The sequence below is a fragment of the Bicyclus anynana genome, chromosome 25 (genome assembly GCF_947172395.1).
Source record: "Bicyclus anynana chromosome 25, ilBicAnyn1.1, whole genome shotgun sequence".
Lineage (NCBI taxonomy): Eukaryota > Metazoa > Arthropoda > Insecta > Lepidoptera > Nymphalidae > Bicyclus > Bicyclus anynana.
The window spans coordinates 4,187,850-4,205,823 of record NC_069107.1 but is presented as its reverse complement, the minus strand read 5'-3'; the positions used below and the strand labels follow the sequence as shown (position 1 = coordinate 4,205,823).

Genomic DNA, 17,974 nt, shown 5'->3' with positions numbered 1-17,974 from the left:
GTTAGATAGCCCATTTATCGAGGAAGGCTATATGCTATATATTTTCCCCATATTCCTACGGGAACGGGAACCACGCGGGTGAAACCGCGCGGCGTCAGCTAGTAATTTTATAATTTGCGGCTTAATCGAAGCGTTTGTCAAACATTGCTTGATAGTCAAGTTTGATAAGTAAAATTGTCAAACATTATTGATAGCTTCCATGGTTTCCAATGCCTTATGGCGCTATGCATGTTGTATATTTAGACTTAAACGTATGTAAGTACGTGAGAGCAAATTGCTTTCGGCAATGTCCGCTCCAGACGGCTAGATTGATTTGTTGCTCCATCACACACCCTTCAATCACTACAGTACTTAAAACCAATCGATAAATCCCAGACATGGCACAGAGCGATGACATAGCAATCTACTATATAACATCGTATAGATGAATACAATAAGAAAATTACATTGAGAGCCTTTTGAATATGAAACCTATTGATTTGGTTATTGAAGACGACACGGTGTCAAGGCAAGACGTACACGAGACTCGCATACTAACACGTATGGTAACTCTGGCAACGCGAAATTCTCTTGGGTAATGTATCACATATGACGCATACTGAATTATACGTAGTCTATACTCTTAGAAATATTCCATTTATAGATGGATACAATAAGAGAAGTAGTTTGAGAGCCTTTTGATTATGAAACCTATTGATTTGGTTATTGAAGACGACACGGTGTCAAGGCAAGACGTACACGAGACTCGCATACTAACACGTATGGTAACTCTGGCAACGCGAAATTCTCTTGGGTAATGTATCACATATGACGCATTCTGAATTATACGTAGGTAGTCTGTACTCTTAGAAACATCTTGCTTATAAAATAATGTGATTGAGAACCTTTTGAATATGGAATCTAATGATTTGGTTATTGAAGATCTTGGGTCTTACATAATGCCATAGATTAGACAACAGAGTGGATTGAGAACCTTTTGAATATGGAACCTAATGATTTGGTTATTGAAGATCTTGGGTGCTATGTAAGCATAATGCCATAGAATAGACAACAGAGTGGCATCATTTGAATATGGAACCTATTGATTTGGCTATTGAAGACGACACGGTGTCAAGGCAAGACATGCACAAGGCTCGCTTAAACCCTATATATTAATTTACTCTTTGCTCGCATTCTAACACGTATAGTAACGCTGGCAACGCAAAATTATCTTGAGTAATGTATCACTTTAGTAAAAGAATTTTTTAAATTGGTCTTGAAGTTTTGGAGCCTATTTCATTATTCACCACAAACAAACAATCAAATCTTACCTCTTTATAATATTAGTTCAGATAATATACCTCATTTAGGTTAAAAGACAGAATTTAACACAGGAGGCACTCACTCACTCAAAAATAGAACTCACTAATCAGAGAAAAGGATCCATTTAACATTCTTGGCAGTTTCTAAGTAAACATACTGTATGTTGGTCACGATCGTGTGTTGAGTCATGTTTGCTCAACAGTTTTGCTAAACGTTTTTGGGCCCCGCACTCGGCCTCAGCCTATGTGGCATCAGAGAAACATTTTGGTAACCAAATTAAAAAATTGAGTGTGCATTTGCAAAAATTACTATTTTTAACCAACTTCAAAAAGGAGGAGGTTCTCAATTCGGTCGGTATTTTTTTTTTTGAGAAAAAAATGCACATACTTAACATACAAGCAAGTCAAATGCACACTCAATTTTTTTATTTGGTTATTCCAACTTCCAATGGGGATGATGACTAGGTTTGAATATATTGATTTTTGTTTGTCAATAATTTGCTTGTTATTTACTTAAATTCCTAAAACCTACACCCATTGATGACAAGTCCAGAGCTATGCTCGGAGTTCTTCTCTCTACCAAATGATGGCCCTGGCATCTGCATAGTCAATCCATGGAATCTCTCTCTTCAGGGAAGGTTTAGTTATGCTCGGTTGTTAGAAGGTTTAGTCGGTGGCTGGTGGGAGGCTTCAACCGTGGCTAGTTACCACCCTACCGGCAAAGACGTACCACCAATTGATTTAGCGTTCTGGTATGATGCCATGTAGAAACCGAAAGGGGTGTGGATTTTCATCCTCCTCCTAACAAGTTAGCCCGCTTCCATCTTAGACTGCATCATCACTTACCATCAGGTGAGATTGTAGTTAAGGGCTAACTTGTAAATAAAAAAAAATAAAAAAACTTCTTTTTTATCAGCCCAGTTACAGCTGATTATGTGATGGATTGAAAACTGAAGTTTCACCTGTTGATTTTTAGATTATTATTATTATACAACCTCAGATTTAACATAGTTATCAATAGGATTAAGGTGTGACAACTTATCTCAAGACATTGACCTTCAACATTTGTCATTCTCTAGTTGTGTTGGGACAAAAGAGACTGATATAAAGTCCTCTCGCCAGGGGTTGCCTGGTAGAGATTGCTTATAGCAATAAGGTTACCTTTGCATGCTAATTATTATAAAAATAAATAAATAAATAAAATCTGTTTAATATAGTGTTAGTAGTTATTAGCTTATTATCTATGTTAGTGCGAAATACAAAATACTAATACTAATACTAAAGCTAAAATTAATTTAAATATCTGCCTCGCCTTACTGATGCACCGGGTACACATATATGAGTGTGTACCCAGTGCCTCAATATGGGGCAGTTGAAATTGTCAACAACCACCTTCAGGAAGGTGTTGGTGCTCCCCCTCACCCTGCTCAACAGCGATGTAATTCGTTCGTAAAATTATTAGTTTAAATTAATTTTTAATGATTTTTATTTATTTTTGTGTGCAATAATGTATTTCTTCTTCTGCCACAATATGTCTTATCTTATAAGACATATAATTGTTGAATGTATGACTAATTAACTGATCATTTATTATCATAAAGTTTATAAGAAATATTTGTTACATGAGTTACAAGTATGCATATCAATTGATAAGATAAAATGTTAAGGTGGTTGATAACTGATATTGAAATTATTGATATGGTACAAAGAGAAATAATTAAATGGTATTTTAATTTGATTCTGATAAAGTTGTATTTACACTTCTTCACTACACAGTAACACTACAAATCAAAAAAATTTCACTGTATCATTTCACCGCAGCTAGTTGCCTCGACTGGTGACAGAAGGGCTGGCTTGTGCAAAGGATCAGCCTGGCTGTCCAGCATGGAAATGCAGCCAGTTCTTGCCATTATTTCATGTGGGCAATTAATGTTGAGTTAAAATTTGCCACAAGCTTAAATTTTGTCACCTGTATCACTTACATCAGCCTATTTAAATAGCCCATCAGAGGGCCAGGCCTTCCTTCTTGCCGGATAGAGGTTATGGAGCGTAGACCTACCTAGCTGATTCAATGCGGGTTGGTGGGCATGTAACATCATATAATATATTTGTGATTTTGAAGTTTATTTATTATATTTTTTTCATTAATAATTGTAATGTCATCATTATCTATAACCGATTTCAATAATAAATTATCTGTGGTGGAACCAAGGAGATTTTTGATTAAATAAAATTCAGCAGTCATTTATTTTTATTAGTGTAGTTTTTAAAGTTGTATTATATTGTAACTTTTAAGTTAGATTTATTATTACAATATTTATACAATTATTATGTAGTTCAATTAAAAAATAATTTTATGTTGTTAATAATATAAAAGTAGTACCTAGTGTAATTATTAAATAATATTTCATTTAAGTATAAATCTGATAACAAATTTGAAAATATTAAATTTTTAAGTAAGTACATGTTTCAGGAATATTTTGTTATTTTTTTTTACAATTTTATCAAACTACGAAAGTAGCTTACTATGAGTTCTTGTAACCAGCTTAATAATAGTTGTTTGTCGGAAATATATTAAAATATGACCACACGCGGACTCAAGGCTGGGCGTAAGTATCTCGCACTCCTTTAACGGCATACATAAGCATTTCTTAGACGAAACTTGGCATGTGGGCCCAAAGTATTGAATACACTTTACAAACATGCGCATATAATTTCGACTGTGCCGGTAAAGTCTTTAGTACTATACATACCTGAGAAAACTGTTCCCGGATCTCCAATAACTCCTCGTCAGTCAATTTTGAATTGTCTGCCATTGTCGCACAAGTATTATCACAAAAACAAAATTCACAACATCTACAAAAAGTACTGCGGGCGTAAAAGGCAGTAACACTTCTCGCTTTAAATCCTAAGTAATCTGTATATTTAAAACCGATTTAAAAACACAGCACACCTTAGCAACTTTATTCAGAAACGCACGAAAGTTATCACAATTTTGCAGTCTTTATTGCTTGGCGTAAATGGTTTTACTACATGAAGTAGAATCAAAAACTTATGCCGAGTCGACCAATCGACAGCCAATGGATGGGCAGCCGTGAGCCACCTTGAGAAGTTGAGTCACTTCGTCACTTCACTTGGTTTTGCTGCGCTTCAATATTAAAGTTGCCGCCTATAAATATTAAATATAGGTGAAGTAATAGTAAATTACAAAAAAAAAATAATAATGCAAAAAAACACAAATACTTTCATTTATTTTAGGGTTTATTTACGTTATAAAAATATACGACTAGTTTTTACTAGTGGCAATACTTTTGTTTTCAGTATTATCACTAGATGGCGCAAATTTGTGAAATTATGCAGTGCCATCTATATTTACTGTAGTAAGCAATGTAGTCATTTTGTCTGAACTAGTTAAGCTACTCACCAGCAGATGTCTCTGTTCAATTCTAGATTTTTCTGGAACAATATTTTTTTTTCTTTATGTACCAGACATGTCAGGGGTTCATAGATCGTTGGGTCGCACGCATATAGCGACAGAATAGTTTGCTTTGCAGGCAGTTAATGTTTGAAATTCAAAGATTTAATACTATTAGATAATAAGCGTCTAGCGGGTCTATACTGAGGCGAGCAAGGTGGCTAGTTGCCTTAATTTCATTTAGTTGGTTCGTTTACTTTGTAAACAACGAAAGTTATTTAAATAAATATAAGATCATTGAATAATAACTTAATATTGTCTACGAGTACAATATCGGTGTTCAGAATAAAAACTATGATATATATAAATATTCATAAAATTTAAGTAAACACAAAACTATGCACGTGTGTGCTCAGTGGACTAGCTGAATTCGGACACATTTTGCGGTGATTTTGTAGGCATGTAACATATTTAATATTATAAAATCGATGGTTTATCTTAAATCCTATTGAAAACTCAAAAAGTGAGAAATAAAAGTTTTTTATACATAGGCACATTACATATTTACTTTCGATGTTTTAAAAGATAAAACTTTACTTTTAACTTTGAGGAAAGTTTCAAATTTCAAAGTATCTTATCAAAATTTACCACAAGTTGAAATTAAAAAATTTGAAATACCCCCCGCAGGTCATGAAATTAAGTAGCCACCTGTTTGAGTAGGTACTACAACTCCACACGCACACAGAGAGACATTGGAGTCAAACTTATAACACTCCACTTTTAGTGTCGGAAGTTACATTTGTAATTTTACTTTAAATTATTAGTTTTGAGATAATAGGCTCTCTTAGCTCTGATGAAGTATTTTGTATATTGAATATAATAGTAAATTGGTTATTAATATTATTCAAATTTGATATTTAACAGAATATATTTCTGAGAATGTGGACAGTAGCTATTTGAGCTCATACCATGGTCACCATTTCACCATAGCACTGGAATAAACCGCGTGGGATATCCTCCCTGCCATTAGTATCCGTAGAATTCGGTGTATCACGTCTTCATTTCGTCATGGTTAAGTTAAGGAAATACAACTTTATGTTTCGACTGCTTGGGACATTTTCAAGACAAGAGTGAGTTTTCTTGTTGAAAGCAGGGCGTTTCAGCTTAGGCAACAACACATATTAAGGTGGACGTGGATAATGTGGTAATGACCAACAGTCCATTGGAGTGTATGGATATTTTATACAATGACTTTAATGGTTCCAGAATGAACTGAAATCCCAGATAACTTTAAACCCTTATCCGTTGCATTATTGTAGTTCCTACCTACTTATTTAAAGTTAAAAACGACACCAGAATATCAACAATCACCAAAAATATACCTAAGTTTCTCACATAGAAAAACAATAACTTAAATCGTTATGGTAGAAAAACATCAAAATTATTCATTATAAAATATTAAAACTTTAAAACACGTAGCGACCCGCACATTGAGATCACCTGCTATCTCGAACATTCCACCCTTGTCTAGAAACGTACTGGCCGGTTTAAATACGCGAAGTTTGTGCTACTCGCCGTCAGTTGAAAACAAGCGACAGTGAGTGAAACATTTGCAGTTTTGCAAGCGATTTCGGAGTTCAGAGCTCTTTCCACGAGATTATCGAGATATCTCTGTTGTTTAAATCTTGAACGTGATTTTGTGAAGTCGAGAAAAATGTCTCTGCTACCGTTCCTGTTTGATTACGAAGTCGAGCGCCCCCGCCGGTTGGTTGACCAGCATTTCGGTCTAGGCTTGACACCTGATGATCTGCTCAGCGTCATTGCTGGAGGCCCTGTGGTGAGCCGCGACTACTACCGTCCATGGAGACACTTGGCAGCGGCGTCCCGAGACCTGGGCTCGAGCATCAAGAACGACAAAGACAAGTTCCAAGTGAATTTAGACGTCCAGCACTTCGCTCCCGAAGAAATCAGCGTTAAAACTACAGACGGCTACATCGTTGTTGAGGGGAAACACGAGGAGAAGAAAGACCAGCACGGTTTCATCTCCCGCCAATTTACCAGGCGGTATGCGCTTCCCGAAGGTTGTACGCCAGATACTGTGGAGTCCAGGCTGTCTTCGGATGGAGTGTTGACTGTGACTGCGCCGAGGAAGGTTCCCCCAGCGGTCCAGGGTGAGAGGAAGGTGCCCATAGCCCAGACCGGCCCAGTGCGTAAGGTTACCGACCAGTCAAATGGTGACAAAGCAGAGTAGGTCTCCAGTGAATTGTGATACTCAATTTATTGCGTTATTGTTCATTCCAGTGATTTCTGTTTTATTTTTTTTAAGACTGATAATTTTAGTTCTTTATTCGTAATAAAGGCTTATGTGTGGTAATTTCTTTGTTTAATTTTTTCTAGTCATTATGCCTACCTACCTATAAGGATCCAATTTTTTCCAAAAGGTAGTAGTAAGTAGTAGTCAGGGACCCGTAGAACGTTTTGTACAACTGATTACTATATCAAGTAGGGATCAAGTTAATTTTTTCGCAGGGGTGTAGATAGCTACACCGCTGTATCAGCCCTATCAAAGAGATAAATCGGGCCCTACAGGGAACAGGGCCCCTTACGTGTAAAAGCAAAAAAATAGTAAAATGTAGGTAATCCACAATCTCTTTTTTTCCTTGTAAAGCGTGCGCCCAAAAGTAAGAAATATTCTTCATAGGTAGGTTATGTCTCTGAAATATTTACTTAAAGCATGTGTTAAGCGAGCATTTTTGTTTCTTTTGTGAAGTCTTTATCCGTAATTTGGGGCCCTCAACTAATTTTAATACGGGGCCCCTCCAAGGCACGCTACGCCACTGATTTTTCATGAGAGTAACCTTATCTTGATGAGACTATCAACTTTTTTATTTACAAAAATTCTTGATTCTGGTAGCTAACTGAGTTACTAAGCGTCGTAACGAGATAATGTACCAGTGTAAAAAACACATCAGTACTATACAATACATATAGTACTAATGGGACAAAAGAAATTAAAGATATTCCTCGATATTTGCAATCAACATCATGTTTGTACGTTACTTAAAGTACAATGGGGAAACTACACAAATTGAAAGTGAAGTACCTATCTAAATAATTTATATCAAATACACCTTCCTTAGTAGCAGTGATAGCCCAGTGGATATGACCTCTGCCTCCGATTCCAGAGGGTGTGGGTTCGAATCCGGTCCGGGGCATGCACCTCCAACTTTTCAGTTGTGTGCATTTTAAGAAATTAAATATCACGTGTCTCAATCGGTGAAGGAAAACATCGTGAGGAAACCCGCATACCAGAGAATTATCTTCATTCTCTGCGTGTGTGAAGTCTGCCAATCCGCATTAAGCCAGCGTGGTGGACTATTGGCCTAACCCCTCTCATTCTGAGAGGAGACTCGAGCTCAGCAGTGAGCCGAATATGGGTTGATGACACCTTCCTTAAATTGTCAAAACGTCATTAAATCAGCAACAATAATTTATTCTTTCAATTGCCGAAGATTACTTTGGGAATGACGAAAGATTAAAATTAAAATAGGTATATTTTCAAGAAAGCTTTTTGTGTCATTACTAAACAGTCTAACAACATTTCAAAGAAGGGCCCATGGATCATAAATAAAATATTTCAATCGATTTGGAGGATTCGAAATTATCTTTTTAGGGTTACGTAGTCCACAAGAAACCCATATAGTTTCGCCATGTCCGGCTGTCTGTCCGTCCGTCCGCGGTTTAGCGCTGAGACTACTGTTAGAAAGCTGTAGTTTAGAATGAGTATGAATATTAAAAATGTAAACAAATATCGTAAAATAAAATCTTGAAAAATTTTTCCTTATATTTATACAAAGTGAGGATGAATTTTTTATCGTCTATCACTCTATCCCATGGGTGTGGGGTATCGTTCTGGGATTTTTTGTGCATAACGGATTAAAGTGCTAACTTAATCTACGGAACCCTACACTGCGCGTAGCTCAAGACGTACTCAGCCGTTTTTTTAAATTAAAGAATGAGTTGAGTTTAAAAATTAATCGGTCCAAATCAAATATATTCATATAATATAAATAAAATTGAAAGTGACTGTCTACGATTTCAAAAAAAAATAGGTGCCTACATACTTTGGCGCTGTCACCAAAGATTTTATAATAGAGATATGTCACTAGCGCGTGAAAACTGAGGCGAACAATCAAAAAGCGGCTAATTGCCTTCATTTCATTGAGTCTCACAGTAAACAACGAAAGTCATTTAAATAAATACTATCTAAATATTATTGACCTACAATGTCGAGATTAAACACAAAATTGTGCATTGTGCGCTCAGTGGAGTAGCTAAATTCGGATCATCTTTTGCGGTGATTTTGTAGGCGCCTAACATATCTATAGTATAAAATATCATTGGCTGTTCCCGTCTATAATATTAAGACATCACCTGTCATGTCACGTCTGTTTGGGATACCTACACTTAAAATGTAAACCGATTATCGTGGGGTTTCTATATTTAGTTTAGGTAGATAAACCTTATATATTATAAAATTTCTTATACCTAATTGGCCCTTGAAATAAAAAAAAAATATCTTAGAGCTATCGTGACTAACACGCGATAAGAATATAAGTAGGAAGGTAAGGTTGTAAGCCTTGTATACAAATTAAGAGTATGCTATTAGTAAAGCAATTTTGTAAAAGTAACAGGGTATCTGCGATCAATACTTTCGGAGCTACAAGGATTTCAAGAGTCAGATTTGCGGCACTGCCGCGGATCCCTGAAAAACGCCATACGCCAAACGCATACAAAATAGTACGAACTAATGACGTCGTACGCACATAATGATCGTTAGATTTGTATGGGCGTTTAAACAAAATTACTAATATGTTTGTTATTTGTGCGTTTATGTTTATAGTTCATTATTAAAAAATGTCACATTTAATGTAAGGAAGCTAAAACTGTATGAACTTTCATCTAATTACGATAAAAGATTTTTAATAAATTTTGAAAATCAAAATAAATAATAATCTAATTTATTTTGCAAATATCCAGACAATCTTTGCTTTTTATGTATAAATTAGTTAACATTAGCCTTATTTACCCGAATGTATCATAAAAATCAATATATTCACACCTAGTCATCATCCCCATTATATCGAGAGGCCATTGGTTCGATTCCGGCTGGCTGGACGACTGTCGTATCGTATCTAATCCTAACACAGTCTTTTCCGACTAATTGGAAGGAAATGGGAAAGTCATTAAAAAAAGTAATGGCAAATAGTTATAAACAAAATATAAATACCAATTAAGCACTTAACACCTAAGTATATTTTGATTTTGTATGCTGGGAAATGTAAAACAGGAAACTTCTGACTATAACATACGAGTATTATTACGACGTTTTTACTTAACAATTTTTATATTTTTAACCGACTTCCAAAAAGGAGGAGGTACTAGGTACGTTCGGTTGTATGTTTTTTTTTTTTTTCAAGAAAAATGACAATCAACTTGCAATGAACACTTAAAATGTGCATGCATTTTTTCAAACACTTTGTCCTTTATTTACTCGGTCACCAACTGTGCAAACTCCATTGTGAACACACTGAAAAGAACAAAGAATAATGTTTTTCACTCCTTAATTTATTTGGAATTTATTCGCACGCCATTCTACTCGTATATACATATCTACGTAATATATTATTGATAAAAATTCAGGTTTCACGGCTATTAAAACAGTTTACGGCTATTTAGTAATTGTCGAAAACAGCAGCGACACGGTTGAATCGAGTCAGTTTTAAGTTTTAAATATAAATGTGACTGAAAAATATATTGCAAAAATGAAAAGTGTTTTCAAACAGTTTCAAGTGGAATATATTTTTAGGCAGGTTAGTTGTTTTATTTTGATGATAAAGATATATATGTTCTGACTAAAATTGAGAAAGGTTTTATCCTGGGCCTTATCCGCACTTGGCCGTTGGACGTAATCGAAAAAGGTATGCTTAAAGTTCGTTTCATGTAGGATGGTGCGGGTGACAGTTCTTTTCGTCGTCGTCGTCAACGTCCATGGGCTCTTTAAACTATGTGCTCTGCCTATTGCCACTTCAACTTCGCGACTCGCTGAGCTATGTCGGTGACTTCGGTTCTACAGTGGATATCCTCATTTCTGATTCTATCACGCAGAGAAACGACAAGCGTAGCTCGCTCCATCACCCGCTGAGTGACTCTGAGCCTTCTTATGAGGCTCATAATTAGAGATCATGTCTCAGATCAAGTCATCACTTTTCGAAGTGTTCGCACTGTTCGAAGACTTTCATCTTCAAGGGTGTCCGCTGGTTTAAAATAAGATAAGCAGCATTTTAAGCATTAAGAATAATAATAATCGATCTTTTTCTAAGTGATTTTGTTGAATACAACTAAATCACCTAGAAAAACAATACAGATTATAATAGACTATAATGTTTTTGATGATAATATCTGCCACACTCTTTAAAAACCATTGCATAGTTGACATTATAAAACGTTTCTTGATATCAAAGTACCTATTATATTTTTCGCAATAACCAACCACTAAAAACTGAACTGATTTTTTTAGTTTAATTGTATGACATATTCCAGATATTCGCAACCGCTGTGACAGGATGGCTGACAATGACCGCTGGATTTGCGTTTGGATTCAGTGCAGTGCTGCTACCTGAGCTCAAACGTGATAAGGACTTTCCCTATGACGATGATATGGCGTCCTGGATTGGTGAGGGATTTGTTTTAACTTGTATCCACTTAGTGGACGTACTTTTACCAATCTCCCGGGTGTTATAGTTCTGAACAGAGGTCTTGGGAACCGAACGATTCCCAACTCGAATCAGTTTAGGGTTTTATTATTGCTAAATTGGCTTAGATCGGGTCTGGTGGTGCAACAAGCGTGGGTAGTTACGACCCACCTGTAAAGACATCCCCAAGCGATTTAAGGACTCAAAATTTAAAAAGCACACGAATTTTAAAGCAATCACACCCGGCGTTAATTAAATCACCGTTAATTAAGGGCCCATCGGGGAAAATTGCTTAGGGCATAAAGTTTCCTTAAGGCGGCCTATCCACCAGAGCGGAGCGAGGGAGCGCAGCGGAGAAACGGACTAATGCGGAGCGGAGTTGCAGACTATGTTAAATAAATAAATGTTAAATTTAATTTATTTAACCCCGCTCCGTTTCCCCGTTCCGCGTACCGGTTTCATATGAATTTTTAAACTAGCTCGCAAGTCCATGTCCACTTAAGAGGAGCGGAGATTTTGTGCTATCCTATTGGTTAATATTTCGTTTCCCGGCTCCGCTGCCTAGCTCCGCTTTGGTGGACTGGCAGCTTAATACGACACTGTTCAGTACGATGCTTCGTAGAAACCATCAGAGGTATGGGTAGGATAATATACCTTTTCCAACAAAGCACTTTTTCATTTTAGACTTAACATCGAGATAGCATTCAGTCCAGTAAGAAATGCAGATAATATTACGAAGGACTGGCCGCCCCCGTAATATTATCTACATTTCTTACTGGACTGGACTTTTTCTTAAAATGGATATTTAACAATGATTTTGATGTAGACGAAAATAGATTAAAATAGCAATCGGTTTGTTGTTGCAGCGTTAAGAATGAATCAACCAATTTTAGCTTAACCATACATAAATTTAATAAATATACTTAAACAATACACACAAATATACACAATCTAGGTCCACAGTAAGCGTACCTTTAGCTTAGTTTAAAAAACGAATTACAATTAGTAAAAAAATTAAAAATAACATTAAACCGTTTTATAGCTCATAATCATAATCATTTTATGTAAATACAATTGAATTGAAATTCCATTAACCTTTACTAAAATTAATTAAGATAATTAAAAATACATTACCGTTTCAACAACTTACCTATAGTGTTTTAATTATATTCTATACTAATATTATAAGAGGAAGAGTTTGATTGTAAGTTTGTTTGTTTGCATTGAATAGGCTCTGAAACTACTGAACCGATTTAAAAATTCTTTCATTAACGGGAAGCTACTATATCCCGAGTGCTGTAGGCTATATTTTATCCCCGCATTCCTACGGGTACGGGAACCACGCGGGTATAACCACGAGGCGTCTATAACCTACTTGCTTACATAGTAATTTAAGTCAATGTTTTCGTTTTTCAGCCTCAATTACACCTTTATCTATGGTGTTTGGATGTGTCGGCGCAGGCTATCTCATCGACAATGCGGGAAGAAAGGCTGGTCATATATTGCTAGCATTTATAGCGTTAATAAGTTGGCTTACCATAGCATTTTCTACCAACAACACATACATGCTTATAGGCCGATTTATAGCGGGTGTAGCTGTTGGCTCGACTAGACCAGTATCTCTAGTGTATATTGGAGAAATTACTGACCCAAAATACAGAAGTTTCACCCTCATAACTCCATCTTTAATGGTGGGTATAGGCATAGGGATCAGCCATCTTCTAGGAGGATATATAGCATGGAGACATTGTACGTACATCTATGCCGCATTATGTTTTTCGTGTATGTTATTAATGTTATTTTTGAAAGAAAGCCCTTTATGGTTAATATCGAAAGGGAAGATCGATGAAGGTACCAAAGCTTTCAAATGGTTAAGAGGTCAGGATCCACAATCTGAGAATGAGTTGCAGTTGGTTTTAAAGCGACAAAATGAGAAGTCTAACAAATGTAATGTGTACGAGGATATCTTGAGCATCTCATTCCTCAAACCACTGTTTGCAGTTTTCTTATTATCTTTTATACAATTTAACGGCGTGAATGTTTACGGCTTTTACGCACAAGATATGATCAATGACACGTTTAACGGCAGTATTGATCCTTTCACATTCATGATCGTCATTGATGTATTGAGGTGTACAATTATTGTATTAATTTTCGCTTGTAACAAATTTATACCGCGCAAAATATTCTTTATAACCGCCAATTTCGCATGTGCCATTTCCTTGTTTATTTTAGTTGGCTACTTACTACATATAGAGACATTTGGAGCTGTGTGGCTGTCTATAACAATTACTATATTGTTTATATCATTTGGAGGCTGTGTAGTGGCTTTAGCGTGGTCATTTGTACCCGAATTGTTCTCCGCAAATTTAAGAGGGTTCGGATCAGGGTTAGCTGCAGCTATGTCATACTTTACTCTGTTTGTCTGTGTTAAAATATCCCCAGGATTTTCGAAAGCTTATGGAGAAGCGGCAATGTATGCGACTTTTGGGGTTATTACGTTAGTTAATACTATTGTTTTGTGTTTTGTACTACCCGAGACCAATGGACGCACTTTACAGGACATAGAAGATAGCTATAAGAAAAATAATACTATTATATCGGCTTTGTAATTTTCAATCTCAGTCAATGTTGTATATTTAGTTTTTCTTCTGAATTCCAATAAAAATGTTTGTACTATGAAGATCTTTATTAGTAAAATAAGTATCATAAGGTTTTTTACCAAGTATTATTAAGTAAATAAATAAATACAATAAGTATTATTAAGTAGTATTATTTACGCAAGTACGTCAGTAATTTGTTGTGAGACTTTAGGTGTAAATAAGAAACATAAAAATTAAACTTTATGAAACATGATTGCACTGTTTATTCTGTGTTATAATTACTTGTTTTCAACGATTTTGTTATTTAAGTATATGATACGAGTAACTGTTATTGGTTAATAAGTTTTTGAAAATAAATAATTAAAATTGAACTGAACCTTGACCATTTAGACCTTTGCTCTCACTATTACTATACAATTCATACTATTATTGAAACTAAATAAAAAATTACCATTGAAATATATACAAACAAGCCTATATAATCATTCTAACAGTTTTTAAGTAGTTTTGTTCCTTTTGTATTTTAATGATTTTACTAAATATATTACATTAGAAGACTCCCTGCGGTTTCACCCGCATAGATATAGATATTTTCATTGCTATATCGGGATAAAATATAGCCTTTGAAATTTTCATTTAGCGTGGCATTCTATTGGTAAAAGAAGTTTAAAATCGGTTCAGAAGATTTAGAGATATGTACTGTACCCTATAAACTCAGAAACTCATAAGCTGTACTTTAGGTTTAGCAATATAGATTTACAAGTTGTTTAAATAAAATTTTAATGGGACTTAATTCAAATATATACGCTTTCTAATTGAAAAAAAATAAATAAAAGACATACCTTGTACACAACATTTTATTAAAAAAATAAATAGTACGAAAAACAAATACCAATCACAGTCTCAAAAATCAGTCACATTAATAAAAACAAATAATAAAATCACAATTCAACACTATTCTTTCTTTTCCGATTCCTTCGGAATATCTTCTGTCACTTCCTTCCTGACTGGACCAGTGTGGGTTATTGGTACATTCCTCTCCCCTTTATGAGTATCCGCTTTTCTTGATGCTAAAACTGTCAACACACCATCAGATGACAGCCTAGATTCTATGGCATCAGCATCAGTGTCCTCTGGTATCTTAAACTTCCTGACAAAGTGTCTGGAAACGAAGCCATGTTCATCTTGTTTCTCTTCATGTTTACCTTCAACAACTATATTCCCAGCGGACGTTTTAACAGTTATTTCGTCTGGTGCAAAATGCTGGACATCGACACTGATCTGCCATTTGTCTTTCTCCAATTTAATTGAGGATCCAGCGTCTTTGGGCCAGAAAAATCTGTATCTCGGTATTACGGGGCTTGGGGTTGCACTGAAGAGGTCTTCTGGTGTCAAAGCCAAGCCGAAGTTCTGGTCTAAAAGACGTCGAGGCCATCGAGGGAGATCGTAGTCGAAGAAGTATGGAGCGAGCGACATTTTCAGAGTTATCTAATGCAGTGTTCAGCGCTAGTTTAGTTGCGAGTATGGAGGAGTTTCACAGCAGTCCTATTTATATAAAGCAAGCTTTGACGTAGTACAAGGTACGTTTTCGTGCGTGCACTCGAGAAATTTCTAGGTGCAGACAAAATTACGGGTGTACATGAGTCATTGTGTATCATTCACTAATCTGAGCACATAGTTTTACTTTAAAAATAGCTACAATCTATACAAATTTAGAAAACTAGAAATAATGAGACACCTCATTAGTGTGTTTACCATTTGTCATCACATTTATAAATAGTAAGCTATTTCGAGAACGGGAACCTTGACTTGTGTTCCTGTAATTCAGAAAGATTAATGGTAAATATAAGCAGCATAACAATCGTTGTTATGTCTAAACTAGCGAACGCCCATGACTAAATGCATGTAATTCTTGATCGTGGTCAATTTGCGCAGTGGTTTGTGACCCTGCTTAGTGCACCCAAGGCCGTGGATTCGATGTTCACAGTTCGATATTATTTGTCCATGGATAGAATACTAATATTTATGTGCGTGGATAGCTTAATGTAGATGTAGAGGTTAACCGCGAACATTTAATTAAAACATTATGTCTATTAATTTAAGCTTATGTCGGAGACGTACAAGATTAGCCAACGTTGCCCAAATTCGTTCAGGAATATATTATTATGATGCTTGAACAAATAAACTGCATTCTGACGGTAAGAGATCTTTGTGACGCAGTAATTATACATATTACATGCGGCCTCAGGTAGACCATTAAAGCAATAGCATACCCTGCTACGTGTTATTCTTTTAACGACAAAATAGGTTTCCACTAGGTACTTTTATATCTGGTGGCTCTGGCATCTGTTTCACCCGTCAACTATTATCTATTATCAAATATTAAAATGTATTGAATTGAACGTTCTTCCGTTTCCTCACCAGTTTATGCCACGTGAAATATAAACGTGTCGTATAAATTATTTCTTATTATCACTTTGACATGGATTGACTCCTGCCGAGCTTTCTTCATCTGATGCAACAGTTTTAGGCGTATAGGAAATTGGTATCAAGGTTTCACATGGCAAATTTCGGCTGCAAGAGTCTCTATGTGCAGTCACAGTTAAATAACCATCTTTAGATAGCTGGGAATTGATTTTACCAGCACTACAGCCATCTGGAAGTTTGAATTTCCTGACAAACTGCCTAATTACACACCCGTTTTTCGTCTTCATCTCTTGTTTACCTTCAATTATTACGTATTCTGGGTGCGCCTTTACTCTCAACTCTTCTTTTGCAAATTTGTGTACGTCTATACATATTTGGATTTTTTCTTTACCTATTTTGATTATTGGTCTGATATTTCTGGTTTGTTTGATCCACGAGAACAGTTTTGGGCGAAGGCTCACATTTAGTAAAGGACTAAGGATCATATTTGGATAACAGGGTTCAAGTTTCTGATTTTCGTTATAAATTGTGGTTTTGTTTTGTAAATAAATCAATACAGTGTTGTTGAATGTCACTTTGGGATGTCATATTTGTTTTTTTCAGGATTGATAAGATTGTATGTAAAGGTGCTTTCCCATAAATAAAACATCCTATTAATATTATAAACGCGTAAGTTTATATGGATATTTGTTTGGATGTTCGTTATTCTTTAACGCTGCAACTACTGAGCCGATTTAACTGAAATTTGGAAAGGAAATAAATTTTACTTTGGTGTAACACATAGAATTTTTGGTCCCGAAAAAATTCATAGTTCCCGAGGGATTTACGAAAAACTAAATTTTACGTGGACAAAGTCGCGGGCGTCCACTAGCGTTTCATATTTATTTTAAGTAGATAAGCAAATTAATTTTGATACAGGGCCCCTCCAAGCTACGCCACTGCTTCCGTATTAAATAAATTAATATGTAGTGAAATTGTGGATTGCATTTTACAAATTTTTACGTTTACACGTAAGGGGCACAGTATATAACGATATTTTAGAGACAGGGCAAAACTGAGGCGGACAAAATATGTGCATACGTGTCTTAATTTAAGAGCGCGCAGCGCGTCGGTACGATATGGATAAAATTCGAAGCGCAAACGAGACGCTTAATTATGACTTTCACGTGAGTAAAAAGCACGGAGCGATTGACGCGCGACGCAAATTTTATGACGTGGGCGCCAAAACCATTTTTACCTAATTGCAAGTAAATTAAACAACATAACGAGAAAACAAAATGGCCATGTTCTAGATAAATACCTAATTTTCTATACAAAACAAAAATTTAAGAAAATAAGTTTGCTTTTCCTGAGATTGAAAGCAAAATGTGAGCAAAACATGTATTTTAAAAAAAAACCATCGAGAAAAGTTTTACAAATTGTGTATTTTGTATAGTCATAACGAAGCTAACACTTTGAAATATCATTTACCCA

The 17,974-nt window shown here is 35.6% G+C and overlaps 4 protein-coding genes across 6 annotated transcripts in view; 2 read left to right on the top strand and 2 right to left on the bottom strand.

Annotated features, from left to right (window-relative positions):
- The window catches only part of LOC112050397 (plastin-2), a 65,487-nt gene extending 61,061 nt beyond the window's left edge, over positions 1–4,426 (bottom strand). The window contains exon 1 of the mRNA XM_024088659.2: positions 4,055–4,426. Within this exon, the coding sequence (XP_023944427.2) occupies positions 4,055–4,117 (63 nt within the window). The 5' untranslated portion in view covers positions 4,118–4,426. The remainder of the gene's footprint in view (positions 1–4,054) is intronic.
- A 1,854-nt stretch (positions 4,427–6,280) lies between these two features.
- On the top strand, positions 6,281–7,090 carry LOC112050392 (protein lethal(2)essential for life). Its single transcript, XM_024088647.2, has one exon. The coding sequence runs from the start codon at positions 6,431–6,433 to the stop codon at positions 6,965–6,967; it is 537 nt and encodes a 178-aa protein (XP_023944415.1). The 5' UTR covers positions 6,281–6,430; the 3' UTR covers positions 6,968–7,090.
- Positions 7,091–10,411: 3,321 nt separating this feature from the next.
- LOC112050388 (facilitated trehalose transporter Tret1-1) lies at positions 10,412–14,327 on the top strand. Of its 3 annotated transcripts, none has more exons than XM_024088643.2 (3): positions 10,412–10,589; positions 11,320–11,452; positions 12,888–14,327. In XM_024088643.2, the coding sequence occupies exons 1-3, from the start codon at positions 10,542–10,544 to the stop codon at positions 14,081–14,083; spliced, it is 1,377 nt and encodes a 458-aa protein (XP_023944411.1). In that variant the 5' UTR covers positions 10,412–10,541; the 3' UTR covers positions 14,084–14,327. The 3 variants fall into 3 exon arrangements, with proteins under 3 accessions (XP_023944411.1, XP_052745326.1, XP_052745328.1); XM_052889366.1 differs by having other exon boundaries at positions 10,440–10,585; XM_052889368.1 differs by having other exon boundaries at positions 10,573–10,697.
- A 590-nt stretch (positions 14,328–14,917) lies between these two features.
- LOC112050389 (protein lethal(2)essential for life-like) lies at positions 14,918–15,612 on the bottom strand. The gene has a single exon (XM_024088644.2). It carries the CDS (start codon positions 15,548–15,550, stop codon positions 15,029–15,031), a length of 522 nt encoding a protein of 173 aa, XP_023944412.1. The 5' UTR covers positions 15,551–15,612; the 3' UTR covers positions 14,918–15,028.
- Positions 15,613–17,974: the final 2,362 nt, after the last annotated feature.

What these genes read in the sequence shown, in the direction of transcription:
- LOC112050388 (XM_024088643.2), top strand. Translation starts at nt 10,542, where the DNA reads ATGAAAAGTGTTTTCAAACAGTTTCAAGTGGAATATATTTTTAGGCAG. An exon ending in TGGAATATATTTTTAGGCAG is followed by an intron (nt 10,590 to 11,319) that starts GTTAGTTGTTTT and finishes GACATATTCCAG; the next exon opens with ATATTCGCAACCGCTGTGAC. An exon ending in TGATATGGCGTCCTGGATTG is followed by an intron (nt 11,453 to 12,887) that starts GTGAGGGATTTG and finishes TTCGTTTTTCAG; the next exon opens with CCTCAATTACACCTTTATCT.
- LOC112050392 (XM_024088647.2), top strand. Translation starts at nt 6,431, where the DNA reads ATGTCTCTGCTACCGTTCCTGTTTGATTACGAAGTCGAGCGCCCCCGC.
- LOC112050389 (XM_024088644.2), bottom strand. Translation starts at nt 15,550, where the DNA reads ATGTCGCTCGCTCCATACTTCTTCGACTACGATCTCCCTCGATGGCCT.